General features: G+C 42.8%; 2 protein-coding genes across 7 annotated transcripts in view; one reads left to right on the top strand and one right to left on the bottom strand.

Annotated features, from left to right (window-relative positions):
- Positions 1-126: 126 nt before the first annotated feature.
- Positions 127-5,059, top strand: LOC134749373 (homeobox protein 2-like). The gene is made up of 4 exons (XM_063684293.1): positions 127-320; positions 1,421-1,493; positions 2,921-3,043; positions 3,138-5,059. The coding sequence occupies exons 1-4, from the start codon at positions 238-240 to the stop codon at positions 5,049-5,051; spliced, it is 2,193 nt and encodes a 730-aa protein (XP_063540363.1). The 5' UTR covers positions 127-237; the 3' UTR covers positions 5,052-5,059.
- Positions 5,060-5,944: 885 nt separating this feature from the next.
- LOC134749202 (titin) overlaps positions 5,945-18,735 on the bottom strand; it is a 38,444-nt gene continuing 25,653 nt past the window's right edge. Inside the window, exons 3-5 of one of the 6 annotated variants that reach the window (XM_063684070.1) lie at positions 15,230-17,136; positions 12,024-14,546; positions 5,945-10,370 (exon numbers count right to left, since the gene is read on the bottom strand). In XM_063684070.1, coding sequence (XP_063540140.1) covers positions 6,229-10,370; positions 12,024-14,546; positions 15,230-17,136 — 8,572 coding nt within the window. In that variant the 3' untranslated portion in view covers positions 5,945-6,228. Of the gene's footprint in view, positions 14,547-15,229; positions 17,137-18,735 lie in introns of all 6 variants that reach the window. The other 5 variants (XM_063684067.1, XM_063684068.1, XM_063684066.1 and 2 more) reach the window with 5 other exon arrangements.

Below are 18,735 nucleotides of genomic sequence, written 5' to 3'. Positions count from 1 at the left end.
ATGACTTCAATTTATTTGCACCCATGGTTTTTAAAGTTGGGCCCACTACGATTCGTACCTACCGAGACCGAGCGTGCGCCGCTCTGGGCTGCAGATACAACCTTTACGTTGCTATGCTAACCTGTGTTGTATATTACTCTTTGTAATAATACTGGCTGAACGAAAAAAGTTGGTTTCAATTCGCACGTCAGTTAAACAACTTAAGATTTTTTGATAAGTTGACGGCAAAGATTCAAAATGCGATATTTAGCATTTTTGTTGTTGTGCTGTTTATTAGAGAAAACCACCAGTCGACCGCAGGCGGTTACCCAAGATTACAAGTGAGTTTTAAAATAAATTACCTATTTTAGACAATCTCATGACTAATCCAGTACCTAGCCTGACCCCTAAGTGCGAGAAAGTGAAATGAAGTAAGGTAAATGTGAATAAGACCGGCATTGCTAGGAAGTAGGAAGACCGGCATAGGGCAAGACCTCTTGTTTTTGCATACATATGTCGTGTCGTGTCATCGTCGTCCAGAAAAGAAGAGCTTGATTCCTGCTCTCCCGACCTTCTGTAAGTGAAGCAGGTACCAATCATGGAACATTTTAAGAGTATTTATTACATTATAATTTGGAGTATTCTTTTATTTTTAACCGTCACCTGCTAAATTCTTACCACTTTATGCGTTAAAAGTTGAATGTTACCAGTGTTTAAAAACTGATGATAAATACCTATTTTACAGGATTTATCTATACCATCCCATTACTGATGCCAGTCTCATTATAGGGGTGGTCAGGGACCCGTCCACCCCTTTCCAGAAAAAAGCCTTGAAATGGCTTAGTCGTTTATCGAATAGCCCCAACGATTGGCTTTTCCTTACCCGTTCATTTGACTTAGCTAGGAAGGGGTTTCTGTTTCAGAGATACCGCTAAAATAAAAGGGTATCCCCTTCCTATTTCAAAAAATTATGACGTCTGTGCTGTCATCGCGCTAGACACCCAGTCCTTCACTTTAAACATAAATAAGCAATATTCGATTCTATTTTACGAAGAGAAAGTTGAAAATGGAATACCTTAGCGTTATAAAATCGATACCCCTTCAAGAGGTTAGCGCTATAGCGCGGGTATCAGTTTACCCGTATTATGAAGGGCCGAAAAAGCTAAATGAAAGGGTTTTATAGCAACGGCTTTGGTAAGCAAAGCCTTACGAAATACCCCTTCCAAAACCCTCGAAGGGGATACCGGGCGGGTCGCTGGGGGTGATTACTATGTATTGCTATGTATGTACAAATGCAAGAGTTAAAAGCGACGAAGTCCCACATTGACCTTCCTGCTTGCCCCGCCTTTATTTCTAGGGTTCCAATCCTATACAAAAGACAGTTTAATTAAATTATTGTAACCTAATAGGTTTTCTAACCTCATTAATGACAAATTCTCAGGGATGCCGAAGAAGCCGAATACGAGAACGAGGACTCGCCGCACAGGGATGAAGATGCAGCAGTCGATGAAAGGGTGAGTGATTTAATTTTGACAAGCTTTAAGTAACTGTATGTTAGGGTCAAATCTTGCAAGCTAAATTAGACCCACATCCCATTATTCGATTGAGCTGAAACTTTACATTACAAGCTGCTCTGATGAGATGATGGACACAGGAGGTGGCCATTAGAACTGACAGAACAACGCAATGTGTTTCGATTGTTATAATTGTATCGATAGTAGTGTAGTGTATCAGTATTAGTTTCTTCATGCTCGTGTAAAAGGATCAAACTTTTTAGAACTATTTTTTTGTCTGCCAATGTTTTGTCACTTCTAGGACCTCGGGGACCTCGGGGTGTGGCCCTCAGGAGATCTTCCTCAGAGCACATCGTTGAGCACAGAGAACACTGTCTCATGTATATTGTTGTTTGGGTTACTCCACACTCGCAGAATGTATCACCTGTAAAAATGAATTTTTGACAAAAAAAAACTAGCACACTTGGTCTATAATAATAACCAGGATCAAACTATAACCGAGCCGAAAACAGCCAAAATTCATGTAGTGAATAATTCTATTATGAGATGCACTTGGCTTCGGCCCGTGCATTTCATTACACCGGTATTTCATGGAATGCCGAGAAAAACCAAGAACCATAAATAATAATCATTATAAAATTTTAATATGAAATGCACTTGGCTTCGACCCGTGTACTTCGTAACGCCAGTACTTTGTGTAGGTACTGAGATATTTTAAAAACCCACATAAATAATAATAATAAATACTTTGTTGTGCACTACAAAGAAAAATACATGTTACAAACAAAGACATCCATAAGTGAGTAGGTAACAACAGGCGGACTTATCGCTAAAAAGCGATCTCTTCCAGACAACCTTCAGATAGCGATTCAGTGGCTAGAAATAAGTTAATGGGCAGTGCAAAATAACAAAGGTGTAAAGTTTACAAATCAAATACCTAAGTATAAACTACAAACAATGAAAAATAAACTACATATATTATTCGGTCGGTCTATCGGTGGTTGATGAATTGTCCGTTAACACTGTGGAGGGTTTTGACGATGATATATACACAAACATAAAGCGTAAATATACATATGCCAGTAGGTACATGGGTCAAAATTCTTTTCGTTGTCATGTTTCTGACCACTTCCACCGCTTCTATTTATGACTTTTATCAAATAAATAAAAAAAGTTGTGCTGTTGCATGTCTTTCTAGTTGTAGATTATAATTCTCTTGAGGAAAATTAAAAACTGAATTGCTCCCCATACAAAAAGCTCCACTCCGTCAAATTTTTTGGGGACAAAAAACAAGACAACGAAAAGAAACCCACTTAGGAAACGAATTCCTTTTTTCTCTCTTTTTCAGTATTTATTATTCAGTATTGACGTTGTTAAATTTATTTAACCATTCATGTTCTAAAATAAAAAATCTAAATTACTCTTAGGCTAACATTAAAGAAGATGACGAAGTAATGGAGCCGCATCACAACAGGAATTATTTTTTCAAGCATCATGGCGCGGGCAGGAGTCCAGAGGAGCGAACCACCAAGGAGAACACAAATGATAACGTGAGTGTATAAGTTTTAGCATATTCGATTTCAGCTTCGGTATATCTACCACATAAAATTTATTTACCTAATAATATTGTAAGATGTTGAGCAGTTTTCAGAGTTCAAATCGGCAAGCAGAATCGAAGGGCCAGATGAAGATGCTTCCGAAAACGAACAGGATCAACCAGTGACTAACAGGAGATATGACCGGCAAAACGAACTTAACAGCCGTAAGAATCAATTTATTCAAGCGTTGGTAAATCAAAAAGAAAACAGCGTCTTGCGAAATCTTCAACTAATTAAAAGAAAAGATAATGCTGAGCAGGAAGAAAGCAATGATAATTTGTACGAAAGCGACTCTAATCAAGAACACGTTAGTAAAAATGATAAAAATAAACACAACGATGACGCTGCTGAACATGTTGGACAATCTAACTATTATAATCACTATTACAACAGATCACCAACCGAAAACAATGAATCTGAAGATGATCCATATGAGGAAATCAATGCAGAAGACGCTAATCGCGATCGACGTGACACAAATGATCCTGATGAATCTATTAACAACGGGAATGCTCATGATATGAAAGAAAAGAAAGATTTAGAAGACTTCGAAAATGAAGCTGAGCAAGCCATTATCCAGAGATATGTGAAAAAACTTAATAAAAAAGAAGTGGAAAATCTAATGAGAACTCTTTCAGAAGATAAGAGAGCAATATTACAGCAAATTATTAGCGATGAAAGCAATCAAGCGATCAGCTTAAACAAACGAGAAATAACTAAAAAAGCAGAAGCCGTAGAAGAAAATAATTTCATGGATGGAGTCCAATCGGATTCCAATAAAATTTTAGGCCCCCTTGTAAATTTTAACCTGGCCAATGGAATAACTAATAAAAACAATGACCAAACTGGAATGACCCCGGCCATAGAAGAAACCGTATCTAGCACCAACGTTGGAGAAAATAAAATAAAAAGACGATCCAACGAAGAAGGGGTCTCAGAAAAATCTGAAAACGGAGCAGTTGCTACAAGCAGTACTGAATCCGTAACAGTTAAAAGTGAGAATAAAAGAGAAGTAAATGTTAACGAATTGAATAACGAGGGATCTCCTGTTAACAGCTTTAATATAAATGAACCGCAAGAGTCTTCTATCATTGGTTCACAAGACGAACTTTATGCTAGTTCGCAAGATGAAGATTTGTCACAATTAATGGACGATGATGTGCAACTACATTACGATTATCATAATCCGCAAAAACGAGATCTAATGCAAGAAAACAACGAAAACATGGCAGAACCTATGAAGTCTTTACATGAATCATTTGCCGATACTAATAATTATGAAAACACTGGTTACACTGGTGACTTGAATATGATGCCTTTAATAAGGGTCAAGAGGAAAAATTACGAGCATGCAGTGAAAAAGCGAGCAGCTGCTATTATGCCAGAGTCTAAAGTAGCGTATGTTCCCGAAAATGAAGACGAAGATAATGATGAAGGCAACGAGATTTATGATAACGGCTTTTTTGATAGAACGGCAAGCTTTGCAAAGAGCAACAAGAGAGTTGGCAAGGTGAGTGACACGAGAGAAAGCGCTTTTAAATTGAACACTGACGGGAATCAAGGTGTTTTCAAACGGTCAAGCGCAGAGGGAAGTCATATCGATGACGTTGCTAGAGACAATATGAGCATCGGGTCTGACACGGACAGTGTTTTGTCTGGGGTGGAAGGAGTCAACGAAAATTTGATGTACAGTGGTGGATGTCGGAAAAAACGAGCCGCTGAGGAGATTACTAAATTGGTACCCGTTGACGATACTATTAACATACTCCCAAATGCGTCACGCTCGTCTTTGATGGGTGACACCGGCAGACCTGAAATCTTCGGGACGAGTTTTAATAGCAATGATGCCTTTGGGTCCTCTTCAAAAACTTACGATGGAGAATTGGGCCGTTATAAAAGAATACGGCGATTGAAACACCCGTCAGCTGTGAACAGCTCTACAACTACAGTCGCCAAGTAATAGATTATTGATGATGAAGATAACTTAATGACATTTGTTTGTAAGTTTTTTTTATAATCTACTCGGAACAAATAGTTTTAATTACTTTACATTAGTTATTTTAGAGCTTGTATTAAGTTTTACTATTGAAGTTTGTTGGTAGGTATCTATTGTCAGGAATTATAACACTCTTAGTACAATATAGCTCTTATTTTTTATTACATAACTAACGGCCGGACCCTATCTTATGGACACACTACCGACTTAAGTACTTACTAGTCTTCCATTTCCTTTATCTTGACGTATTATAATACCTCCTATTCACCAAAAGGCTTTTCCATTTTTTTAGTACTTCACTCTACTGGAATCCTATGCATAGCGAGGGATCTTTCGCTTTAAAAAATATTGTGAAATCTTTCATTTCGATTTGGGTTCAACGCGACACGCCTCATTCAATGAGGTATATGTCCAGGAGGGCCGGATCAAGGGTAGAGCGAGTGGAGCGGCCGCTCTAGGCGCCGGATGGCAATTAAGGGGGGGGCGCCAAAATGGCAAATTAGAAAAAAAAAGTCGTCGAGCGAGTGGGTCGCGGGCCCAAAATACGGTTCGTTTTGCTTTTGGGTAAAAAGCTTCAACGAAGGGCGCCAAAACCCGATTTCGCTCTACTCTGATCAAGGACTCGGGCCGGCACTGGGTATATATGTCCCCTTACAACATTACTACTATTGATAGTATTGATATAGCCGATGTTTGAATTGCTTTCAAACTATCCCTTTTGGCTTAAAATTCAATTTTGTCTTTTGTGTTGTTTACTTACGTAAATTTCATTTTTTAATTTACTATGAATTATTCGAAAAAGCCATGGTACCGTTTAGGGAACTACATAGTTGGTAGTTGGGAAGTAAAACACCTGCTTTTAATATAAATTTTATTACATGGCAATGTTTGACATTATAAGAGTAAAATAATAATAAATGATTTATTTTGTATAGGTATAATTCAACATGTTAATGGTTACATTATAATGCTTAAAAAATGGGCATGTTAATTGTATAAGACTAGCAATGTTAGATTGCATTTTAAAAAGTAATTATTTATTATGCTTTAATTTAACATTTTAAATAAACAAGCTCTAGTAAGGCACATTCAAAGGGAATGAACGAAGGCTCAAAACAGTATACATCATAGATTTCAATATTTATCGCGTTACTTTTGAGGCATAGAATTTGTGTTCACGTGAATCGCGTGTGTGTTTAAATGGAGTGCGCGGGGCTTCAATGAGCGTGGCGGGGCACGGGCCGTGCACATGCGACGTGTACTCCTGCTTGTAGCTGGTGCTGTCGCCGCCCAGGACAAAGTGCGACGTGTGCCCGTGCCGTACCACCCGCTCCGTACGCTCGTTGCGTTGCACCTTCTGCGAGTTCTCTGAACGTGAAAAACTGCCGTAGGAATTAGCTTCGGAACGCCCGTAGAACTCCCCGCCGACTTGTATATTATCTCGTACAACTACTTTTGGCTGCTTCTCGACAACCAACGTCGACTGGCCATCGCGTTTGAATTGCTGCCTATCTGAGTGCTGCGAAATAACACCCATGTTATCGCGAGCTGAACGGTGCATGGAACTGATGCTTTTTCTATCAGTGCTGTGGGATGAGTTATTGATGTACTCTCCTCGATCGTTTAGATTTCCGATGCTCTTACGCTGTGCCGATGCCGTTGAACTTATAGAATGTTGGGCTTCAGTAGCCGAGGAGATTCCTTTGCGATGAAGAACGGTGTTGGATGCGTCGGTAACTAGATCAGATGTCTTCTTGTGATGCCCGGAACGACTGGAATTTTCAATCACGCTAGTTGAAGAATCACCCCCATGCATGGCTTTTTGAAACTCTATACTGGTTCTGGCTACGCTGTCGCTCAGTTGATTCCTGCCAGCGACGTGCGTCTGTTGAGTTGATCTGGAGCTATGCTCCTCTAAGTGGCTTCCACTATGTATGATATTGGAAGAGTTGCGTTGAGTGTGACTATTTACTGATGTGCGCTGTTGTGATGACGAAGATATGGCCGATTCATCCGATGACACAATTCTTTGACTAGAATCACCTCGAGTCTGTCTATCAACACTCCCTTTATCCTGAACAGATTTAAGATTGTTTGTATCACCTCCATGCATAGTTGGATTGACTTCTACATTGCGAGTAACGGTGACCCATTTTCCTGCTACGAGTTTCTTCTCAGATACTTGCTTCATTGTCTTATTGATTGAAGAAGATACATTTTTGACGTTACGTGAATCTTGTACTACTTTATTTTTATCAGTAACAGTTCGAGATGAAGATCTGTCAGGGACATCTTGTGAAGTTTTACTGATATTGCGCTGCGATCCAGTACGATCAGTACCCTGAGGAGTAATTGTAGCGTGTGTTATTTGGGAACCAGATGTTGAGTGTTTAGTTGTAGAACTTTGGACACCACTATGAATGGTAGTATGAGATTCAGTGTGCATAGTCTTTGTCCTTTCATCATGGTGATCTGATGAGCTCGTCGTAGTTTGTACCCGTGAATCTCCAGACTGAATGTTAGAATCGTCGCGACCCGGACTGTCAGTTGTTTTCTTAGATATATGTTGTGATTGTATTTTCATAGTGTCTTCGTGTACAATATGGCCGTTGGTGTACTTTTCACCTTCAGGGTGTAAATTATTTTTCGGTCTAATTGGACTTGGTCTTTCGCTCGCTTGCCATTCTGACTTCGCCGGTCGGTCGAATTCACCCTCAGGTTTTAAATTGTCTTTTGGACGAACTTGAGCTGGAGTCTCTCCTGGTTGCCACATAGTCTTAGGACGTCCTTCAAAATCACCATCTAAATGCAAATTATCTTTTGGCTTTTTGCCAGAGGGTCTGTCACCAGCTCCGCTAGTTGAAATATTTGTCTCCACATTCCTTGTTACGGTAACCCATTTTCCGCCCACGAGCTTCTTTTCTGTAACTTGCTTCATTGTCTTTGTAGTTGACGAGGTCGAGGATTGGACATTTTTGATATTCTTAGAATCATGCTTATTGACCGTATTTTTGTCCACATGTTTACTAACAGAACGATCTGTGTCGTTCCTCGTTCCGTCGTGTTTGTGTATTAATTTAGTTTTATCGACATTATTTTGTGAATCCGTGCGGTCAATTACATTTTGTGAAGTAACTGTCGAATGCGTCACGTGAGTTCCAGATTGAATATTTCTAACGGTTGAGTGTTCACTATGAGAGCTTGATTTTTGCAGATGTGATTCTGAATGAGTAGCATGCATTGTATCGTCCCGGAGTGTTTCGGTGTCATGTTTGACAATATTCGTACGTTTGGAATCGATGCTCCTAATATCTTTGCCAGTAATAGTTTCTGATTCTGATGTTTTTCTTGTGATCTCGTTTGTTTGTTTAGAGCTGCTTCTATCTACGGTTGTTTGTGCATGAGGACCTTCTGGGTACAAGTTGTCTTTTGGCTTAACAGCACTAGGCCGATCTCCAGTTTGCCATTTAGGCCGTTCTGGGCGATCAAAGTCACCCTCAGGTCTTAAGTTGTCCTTCGGGCGAACTTGTGATGGAGTTTCTCCGGGTTGCCAGGTTTCCTTGGGTCTATCTTGGAACTTGCCTTCCGGATGTAGATTGTCTGTTGGCCTAACCTGGTCTGGTCTCTCACCCTTTTGCCATTTTGGACGATCGGGGCGGTCAAAGTCTCCTTCCGGTTTCAAATTGTCCTTCGGACGGACTTGAGATGGAGTTTCCCCGGGTTGCCAACGTTCCTTAGGCTTGTCCTGGAATTTTCCTTCAGGATGCAGGTTATCGGTCGGTCTGACTTGTTCGGGCCTATCACCCTTTTGCCATTTTGGTCGCTCAGGACGATCGAAGTCACCTTCTGGCTTCAAGTTATCTTTTGGACGTACCTGTGAGGGAGTTTCTCCAGGTTGCCAGCGCTCCTTGGGCCTATCTTGAAATTCTCCGTCAGGGTGCAAATTATCCACTGGTCTAACTTGGTCTGGTCTTTCGCCTGGAACCCATTTCGTTTTCGCCGGTCTATCAAATTCGCCATCAGGATGCAAATTGTCACGCGGTTTGACTACATCCGGTCGTTCCGCAGATTCCCATTTTGGTTTTGTAGGTCTATCAAAATCACCCTCTGGTTTCAAATTATCTGTGCCCTTTATCGGTGTTCTTTTCTCTCCAGTAACTGGTTCTTCTACAGGTCTCTTTTCGAATTGACCTTCAGGTTTCAAGTTATCTGGGTGATAAATAATAGCTGATCTTTCCCCTTTTGTTACACTGTAATCATTTCTACGAACGTGATCTTCAAATACTCCTTCGATTTTAAGATTATCTTCTCTGCGAGTCAACTTAACTCTTTGTCCTTTTACCACACGATAAGTATCTGAAGATCGGATATTTTCCATTATGCCCTCCATCTTCAAGTTATCTTCATGTTTTACAATGGCAGCACGTTCACCTGTTACGACTGTGTAGTCATTTTTCTGTTTCAGGTCAACGAATTCACCTTCTATTTTTAAGTTGTCCTCACGTCTAATTATATCAACTCGCTCTAGGTGTTGATTTCGTCTGGTATCAATGTCTTTCTCAATAGTAATATTATCGACATATTTAAAAGGTTTACGCTTCTCAGCAGGTTGAGAAGGAACAGTTTCAGGTCTGTAAAATTTACCATCAGGTTTCAAGTTGTCTTGAGGTTTGACCACGGTAGCCCTTTCCCCCTTAGTTGCAGAGTAATCATTTCGGACTTGTAGGTCAATAAACTCTCCTTCAGTTCTCAGATTGTCTTCATGTTTTGTGATCACGACTTTTTCTGTTTTTTCAATTCGCTTATAGTCATCCCGAGAACGATGAACATCAATCTTTCCTTCCATTTTAAGGTGGTCTTCGTGCTTGACTACGTCTACGCGGTCTCCTCGAGTTGCTGTGTAATCAGTTCGACGCATAACTTCCATATCGCCTTCGGGCTTTAAGTTATCTTCAGGTTTCTTTTGAACTGGCCTTTCGCTAGCAGGCAATGGTTTTGGTTTCTCTGGTCTGTCAAATTTACCTTCAGGCTTAAGATTATCTTTAGGCTTTTTAGGAGTTTGTCGTTCTGCAGGCTTCCAGTCGTCGTGTTTTGGTTTTTCAAACTCTCCTTCAGGTTTCAAGTTATCTTTCGGCTTCTTGACTTCTGGTCTTTCTGCTGGGCGCCACTTATCCCGTTTTGGAGTTTCGAATTCGCCCTCTGGACGGAGATTGTCCTGTGGTTTTTTAGGTGTTTGCCGTTCAGCAGGCTTCCACTCATCATGCTTCGGCTTTTCGAAATCACCTTCAGGCCTTAAATTATCTTTAGGCTTTTTAGCTTCAGGTCTTTCGGCTGGTCGCCACTCATCATGTTTTGGTTTTTGGAATTCGCCTTCCGGATGCAAATTATCATGAGGTTTTTTAGGTGTTTGTCTTTCGGCCGGACGCCACTCGTCGTGTTTAGGTTTTTCAAATTCACCTTCAGGTTTCAGATTATCTTTAGGTTTCTTAGCTTCAGGTCTTTCAGCCGGACGCCATTCGTCGTGTTTTGGCTTTTCGAAATCGCCTTCCGGTCGGAGATTATCTTGTGGTTTCTTAGGCGTTTGACGATCAGCTGGACGCCACACATCGTGTTTAGGTTTCTCGAATTCACCCTCTGGTTTCAGATTATCTTTGGGCTTGGTTGGTTGCCGGCGTTCTGCAGGGCGCCACTCATCTGGCTTCTGAGACTCAAAATCTCCTTCAGGCTTCAGGTTGTCTTTCGGTTTCTTAACCTCCGGGCGTTCTGCTGGCTGCCATTTGTCGTGTTTTGGCTGCTCAAATTCACCCTCTGGCTTAAGATTGTCTTGAGGTTTCTTAGGAGTTTGTCTCTCAGCCGGACGCCACTCATCGTGCTTCGGTTTTTCGAATTCACCCTCTGGTTTCAGATTATCCTTAGGTTTAGTCGGTTCACGACGTTCAGCGGGACGCCATTGATCAGGGCTTTGTGTCTCAAAGTCACCTTCGGGTTTGAGGTTATCTTTTGGCTTCCTGACTTCAGGCCTTTCTGCAGGGCGCCACTGCTCAGGTTTGGGTGACTCAAACTCACCTTCAGGCTTGAGATTATCTTGAGGCTTTTTAGGCGTTTGCCTCTCAGCAGGGCGCCATTCGTCATGCTTGGGCTTTTCAAACTCACCCTCCGGTTTCAGATTATCCTTGGGTTTAGTCGGCTCACGACGTTCAGCGGGACGCCATTGATCAGGTTTTTGTGTCTCAAAGTCACCTTCGGGTTTGAGGTTATCTTTTGGCTTCCTGACTTCAGGCCTCTCCGCAGGGCGCCATTCCTCATGCCTTGGAGATTCAAATTCACCCTCTGGTTTTAAATTATCTTGCGGTTTCTTTGGAGTTTGACGCTCCGCTGGGCGCCATTCGTCATGTTTAGGTTTCTCAAATTCACCTTCAGGTTTCAGATTATCTTTTGGCTTCGTCGGCTCACGGCGTTCAGCAGGACGCCATTGCTCTGGCTTCTGAGTTTCGAAATCTCCCTCAGGCTTAAGGTTGTCTTTCGGTTTCTTCACCTCCGGACGTTCTGCGGGCTGCCATTTGTCGTGTTTTGGCTGGTCAAATTCACCCTCTGGTTTTAGATTGTCTTGAGGTCTCTTAGGAGTTTGTCTCTCAGCAGGACGCCACTCATCGTGTTTGGGTTTTTCGAATTCACCCTCTGGTTTCAAGTTGTCTTTGGGCTTAGTTGGCTCTCGGCGTTCAGCAGGGCGCCACTCATCTGGCTTCTGGGTCTCAAAATCACCCTCAGGCTTAAGGTTATCCTTAGGTTTAGTAGGTTCACGACGTTCCGCGGGACGCCATTGGTCAGGTTTCTGAGTTTCAAAGTCGCCTTCAGGTCGCAGATTATCTTGTGGCTTTTTAGGAGTTTGCCTTTCTGCTGGTCGCCATTCCTCATGTGTCGGTTGTTCGAATTCACCTTCCGGCTTCAAGTTGTCTTGAGGTTTCTTAGGAGTCTGTCTCTCAGCCGGACGCCATTCGTCATGCTTGGGTTTTTCAAATTCACCTTCAGGTCTTAAGTTGTCCTTTGGCTTTCTCACTTCCGGTCTCTCGGCAGGACGCCACTCTTCGTGCTTCGGAGACTCAAATTCGCCTTCTGGTCTTAAATTATCTTGTGGTTTTTTAGGAGTTTGCCGCTCTGCTGGACGCCACTCATCATGCTTAGGTTTCTCAAATTCACCTTCTGGTTTTAAGTTATCTTTAGGCTTGGTCGGCTCACGGCGTTCAGCGGGACGCCATTCTTCGGGCTTCTGAGTCTCAAAGTCTCCTTCAGGCTTTAGATTGTCCTTGGGCTTTGTTGGTTCACGACGTTCAGCAGGACGCCATTGGTCAGGCTTCTGTGTCTCGAAGTCGCCTTCAGGTTTAAGATTGTCTTTTGGCTTTCTAACTTCAGGCCTTTCCGCTGGGCGCCATTCCTCAGGCTTTGGTGACTCAAATTCACCTTCAGGCTTTAGATTATCTTGAGGCTTTTTAGGAGTTTGTCTCTCGGCTGGCCGCCACTCGTCATGTTTTGGCTTCTCAAATTCACCCTCTGGTTTTAAGTTGTCCTTGGGCTTAGTCGGCTCGCGGCGTTCGGCGGGGCGCCATTTATCGGGCTTCTGAGTCTCAAAGTCTCCTTCGGGTTTCAGATTATCCTTGGGCTTTGTTGGTTCACGACGTTCAGCAGGACGCCATTGGTCAGGCTTCTGTGTCTCGAAGTCGCCTTCAGGTTTAAGATTGTCTTTTGGCTTTCTAACTTCAGGCCTTTCCGCTGGGCGCCATTCCTCAGGCTTTGGTGACTCAAATTCACCTTCAGGCTTTAGATTATCTTGAGGCTTTTTAGGAGTTTGTCTCTCGGCTGGCCGCCACTCGTCATGTTTCGGCTTCTCAAATTCACCCTCTGGTTTTAAGTTGTCCTTGGGCTTAGTCGGCTCGCGGCGTTCGGCGGGGCGCCATTTATCGGGCTTCTGAGTCTCAAAGTCTCCTTCGGGTTTCAGATTATCCTTGGGCTTTGTTGGTTCACGACGTTCAGCAGGACGCCATTGGTCAGGCTTCTGCGTCTCGAAGTCGCCTTCAGGCTTTAGATTATCTCGAGGCTTATTAGGAGTTTGTCTCTCGGCTGGCCGCCACTCGTCATGTTTTGGCTTCTCAAATTCACCCTCTGGTTTTAAGTTGTCTTTAGGCCTAGTCGGCTCACGACGTTCGGCGGGGCGCCATTCATCGGGCTTCAGAGTCTCAAAATCACCTTCAGGACGCAGATTGTCTAGAGGCTTTTTCGGTGTTTGACGTTCGGCTGGACGCCACTCCTCGTGCTTCGGCTGCTCGAACTCTCCTTCTGGTTTGAGATTGTCCTTAGGTTTGGTGGGCTCCCTGCGTTCCGCTGGACGCCATTCATCTGGTTTTTGAGTTTCGAAGTCGCCTTCAGGTCTTAAATTATCTTGAGGCTTCTTAGGAGATTGTCGTTCGGCCGGACGCCATTCCTCGTGCCGAGGAGATTCAAATTCACCTTCCGGTTTTAAATTGTCTTGTGGTTTCCTTGGAGTTTGTCGCTCTGCCGGGCGCCATTCGTCGTGTTTCGGTTTTTCAAATTCACCCTCTGGTTTTAGGTTGTCCTTAGGCTTAGTCGGCTCACGACGTTCAGCAGGGCGCCATTCATCGGGCTTCTGGGTTTCAAAATCACCTTCGGGTCGCAGGTTGTCTTGTGGCTTTTTAGGCGTTTGGCGTTCGGCGGGGCGCCATTCTTCATGTTTTGGTTTTTCGAAATCGCCTTCCGGTCTAAGGTTGTCCTTCGGTTTCTTTACCTCTGGTCTTTCAGCAGGACGCCACTCCTCTTGTTTGGGCGACTCAAATTCTCCTTCTGGTTTAAGGTTATCTTTTGGCTTAGTAATTTCACGTCGCTCAGCGGGACGCCACTTGTCTTGCTTAGGAGTTTCAAATTCGCCTTCAGGTCGAAGATTATCTATTGGCTTCTTTTGTTTTGGCCTTTCAGTCAATTCGGAGCCTTGATAAGCATCGTGAGACACAGTGTGAGTTTCGAACGTTCCTTCCATGTGAAGGTTATCTTTCCTAATAATCTGTTGCTGTCTGATGTCAGTTTCTTCGTACGTCCTATACTCTTCTTGTGTGGTTGTAACTTTTTGCAATTCATCTGTTGAATAGAACTTTTCAAAATCTTCTTTAGTCCATGTGCGACGTCTTTGTGGACGTTCAACCGGTGTCATTTTTTGCGTGTAATCCTCCTGGTTGGAAGTCACGAATTCAATTTCACCTTTTTGAATTAAATTGTCGGTTTTCTTCGTAGCTATAACAGTTTTTTCAACGATGTCGGTATAGTCGATGTATTCTGATTTTGAGGTTGTATCTGTGGTCATTTCTCCTTCGATCTTTGTCCAAGTGTTTCGTCGCACAGGTTTTGGTCTTTCTACTGGTTTTATTGTATATTCGGTGCGAGACGTAGTAGTATCTGAAATAAAAACAAAACAATTAAACATATTAAATTATACAATTTGAACACGAAATTGATAGTTTATTAACTAGTGAAAATTTTAAATACATAGGTACTTTAATTAAAATTAGGTAGTTATATAAATTTACTAAAATCTAGTCTGGTTAGATTTTTAACTAATTGTAATAGGGATGTTGACAAGTTTTTAGAACTGTTTAAATTTTATAGATAGACACGTAATTCTTGCAAAAAAATTTTAGTTTTATTCATTAATTTTTATTAAAAAATCGACTAATTAGTTTAGTGTTTACATTTCGCTCAAAAATGCTCCAATCTGTCACGTGATCTTGATGACGTAACGATGTGATAAACAAACTGCTGTCAGTGCCAGAGGACCACCAGATTTGACAACTTGTCTTTGCGTGTTTCTCACACTGTGACGTCACGCTCTCCGATTTGCGTTTGCAGTCACGTGATGCTTGGCATTATTTTAAATACTTTTAATTATTTTTAATTTATTTATTACGCATATTTACACTTACAAAATATGATTTTCAGCATTCTAATATTCCCTGCTATGGTAAAAACATAACATTTTATATATTCGCCATTATGTCAACATCCCTATTTAGTAAAGGGTTCTCTTTAATAATACGGTATTTTGTTTATTGAATTTGAATATACATAATATATGTAATTACCTGTGAACTCTCCTTCCGTAATGATGTTATCGGTTCGGCGGATTATTTCAGCCCTCTCGCCAGTGACAACCGTGTAGTCTGTTGTTCTCTTGGTGAACTCTCCTTCTGGCCGTAAGTTGTCTACTGGCTTTTTTACTACAGCTTTCTCTGCCGGTCTCCATTCATCTTTTTTGGGTGATGTGAATTCTCCTTCAGGTTTCAGATTATCTTCCGGTTTCTTGGGCTTCTGTATTTCTGCCGGTCTCCAAGGTTGTTTTTCAGGAGAAGTGAATTCTCCTTCTGGCTTTAGATTGTCTTCGGGACGTCGCACTGGAGCTCTGTCACCCGGACGCCACTCTGCAGGCTGGCGTTGAGCAAACTCCCCCTCAGGCTTTAGATTATCTTGAGGTTTTTTAGGAGTCTGCCTCTCTGCTGGGCGCCACTCATCATGTTTCGGCTGCTCGAACTCTCCTTCTGGTTTGAGGTTGTCCTTGGGTTTCGTAGGCTCTCTGCGTTCCGCTGGACGCCATTGATCTGGTTTATGGGTATCAAAATCGCCTTCCGGTCTGAGATTATCTTGAGGCTTCTTAGGAGTCTGTCTTTCAGCTGGCCGCCACTCATCATGCTTGGGTTTTTCAAATTCACCTTCAGGTCTTAAATTATCCTTCGGCTTTTTGACTTCTGGTCTCTCCGCAGGACGCCATTCCTCGTGCCTTGGAGATTCAAATTCACCTTCTGGTCTAAGATTGTCTTGGGGTTTCTTAGGAGTCTGCCTTTCAGCCGGACGCCACTCGTCGTGTTTAGGTTTTTCAAAATCACCCTCAGGCTTAAGATTATCTTTCGGTTTAGTTGGCTCACGTCGTTCAGCGGGGCGCCATTCATCGGGCTTTTGGGTTTCAAAATCGCCTTCGGGTCTCAGGTTATCCTGAGGTTTTTTAGGTTTCTGTCTATCAGCAGGCTGCCAATCTTCTGGTCGGCGTTTTTCAAAATCTCCCTCAGGCCTCAAATTATCCTCTGGCTTTCGCACAGGGGCTCTATCACCCGGTTGCCATTCTTCAGGTCTTTTCTTTTCGAAATCACCTTCAGGTCTGAGATTGTCTTGCGGTTTCTTAGGAGTCTGCCTTTCAGCCGGCCGCCACTCATCATGTTTCGGTTTTTCGAAATCACCTTCAGGTTTCAGATTATCTTTCGGCTTAGTTGGTTCACGACGTTCAGCGGGGCGCCATTCGTCAGGTTTCTGTGTTTCAAAATCACCTTCAGGTCTCAGGTTGTCTTGGGGTTTCTTGGGTTTTTGGCGATCCGCTGGCTGCCAGTCTTCCGGTTGGCGTTTTTCGAAATCTCCTTCAGGCCTGAGATTGTCCTTCGGTTTTCGCACCGGAGCTCTGTCACCTGGCTGCCAATCTTCGGGTTTGCGCTTTTCAAAGTCACCTTCAGGCTTCAAGTTGTCTTCTGGTTTCTTGGGCTTCTGCCTCTCAGCTGGGCGCCAAGGTTCTTTCTCAGGCGAAGTGAATTCTCCCTCAGGTTTTAAATTATCCTGGGGTTTATGTACTGGGGCCCTGTCTCCCGGGCGCCACTCTTCAGGACGTCGTTTTTCAAAGTCACCCTCTGGTTTGAGGTTATCTTCTGGCCGTTTCACGGGAGCTCTGTCGCCGGGGCGCCATTCTTCCGGACGCCTCTTCTCAAAATCGCCCTCGGGTCTAAGATTATCCTCTGGTTTGGTGGGTTTGGGCCGTTCGGCGGGGTGCCATTCGGGGCGCTCGGGCTTCTGGAAATCGCCCTCGAGGCGAAGATGGTCCTCGTGGTGGACGGCCGTAGTGCGGCTGACGTGCTTCTCGTCGTAGTCTTGCTTGTACGCGGAGACCACGCTCGTCGTGTGCGCCACATCGAACAATGGCTCCGGGACATCGTTGTGTGGGCAGCGGTGACGCCTGAAAAATCAAATAATTGGTCATGTTAAAACAACTTCAATGTTTGTTTTTTAAACATTTAAACATTTTCTCGTATAAAATTATGTTCAACGTCACACCTTTTGACACGGTAAGGATGCAGTGAGATATGGAAACGTCGGGGCGGCGGCAGAGGCGGCAGCGTGAGCGGTTCGGCCATCGCACGCGTCCATCGCGCTCGCCTCGCCTCCGGCCGCTCTTACGAGTACGAAGCGTACCGGCAATAACAAACTCTTACGTACAGCCAACACGATAACTTTGCAACTGTCATCTTTGAATAGAAAATTTATTTCAAAACGATTGCCGGTTAAAATAAAGCTTCGTAATTTCACGTTCACTTATAAATCTCTCGCGACACGTGCTTCAAAAGATTTATTTCGATTTGGAATAAATTTGAAAACGTTTTAACGCGTTGCCGTGTCTTCAGTCGGGAGGCAAGCCGCGCACTGCCGTATGCCGCGCTCCGGGCTATGCCTGAAAATCGAGTTCAAACTAACTACGTTAACTACGTATAGCACGTACCTAGACAGATTCAGGCTATCCAAACTACTGTCGAACCGTGTATGCGATTACTGTCCCACTTATGTATTTTTAAATAAAACAGGCCATGACGAGGTCACGAAACGCTTAATTAATCTAAACTTCAAATAATCGTCCAGTAATTAACTATAAGAAGTGAGCTTCAATATATTTACATAATACAAACGTACTTACTTAGCCTTTAATTCAAAACCATCAAATAATATTTTATTTTAATAGATTTATTATTATAAATCTTGAGTTGTAATCATGAAAACAACGAATGATGTCATCTAAAGAGTAACCAACAGTTTCGCAACGTAGGGATCAGTCGTTTAACAGTGTAATCCAGCTGGTTAGCTGGTCCTAGTGATGAACGTCCTAATAGCAACGACCGCGTGACCTACTGCCGTCGCCTGGCAACACTGGCTACATAAATAATGCCATCCGTCTAGCTAGAGAACGGACTTTTGAACCCCTAAACTCATTGTAAGGTAAGAGGCTTAAAAGGATTATTAACAATAAAACGTTATGCATCAACAAAACCTTACTGAAAGCGTACCTAGTAGGTCAGGGATAAAAATTATTATGCATTTTATGACTCATCGTTTGCTTGCGGCTTTAAGCCACAGAGTATGTATAGCTCACGTTATTTCCGTTTCGGTACCATATAATCTTTAATAGAAAAAAAAGACTTCTCAAAACAGTTTGAAATGCCATATAAATTATTGGCTGGTATTTAGTTGATCACCAGATATAGTATAATTAATCCATTACGTCACGTTTTTCTAGTAGCATTTCGTTTCTATAAGGGTCACAGTTCTAACCTAACCTAAACCTAACCCACTTCTCTGATATCAGTTCGATTCTGTGAGGACCGCAGTTCAAACCTAACCTTACCCACTTATCTAGTAGCATGTCGTTTCTGTAAGGGTCGCAGTTATAAATCTCCGGATCCGAGTTCAGTTCCGGGTCCGAACCGGATCCGGGTCCGAGTCCGGGTCCGTGTCCGGGTCCCAGTTCAAGTCAAAATCGAAATCGCCAATACTATGCGTCGTTGAA

This window comes from Cydia strobilella, chromosome 18, assembly GCF_947568885.1.
Source record: "Cydia strobilella chromosome 18, ilCydStro3.1, whole genome shotgun sequence".
Taxonomy (NCBI): domain Eukaryota; kingdom Metazoa; phylum Arthropoda; class Insecta; order Lepidoptera; family Tortricidae; genus Cydia; species Cydia strobilella.
This window is presented reverse-complemented; position numbering and strand designations above follow the sequence as displayed.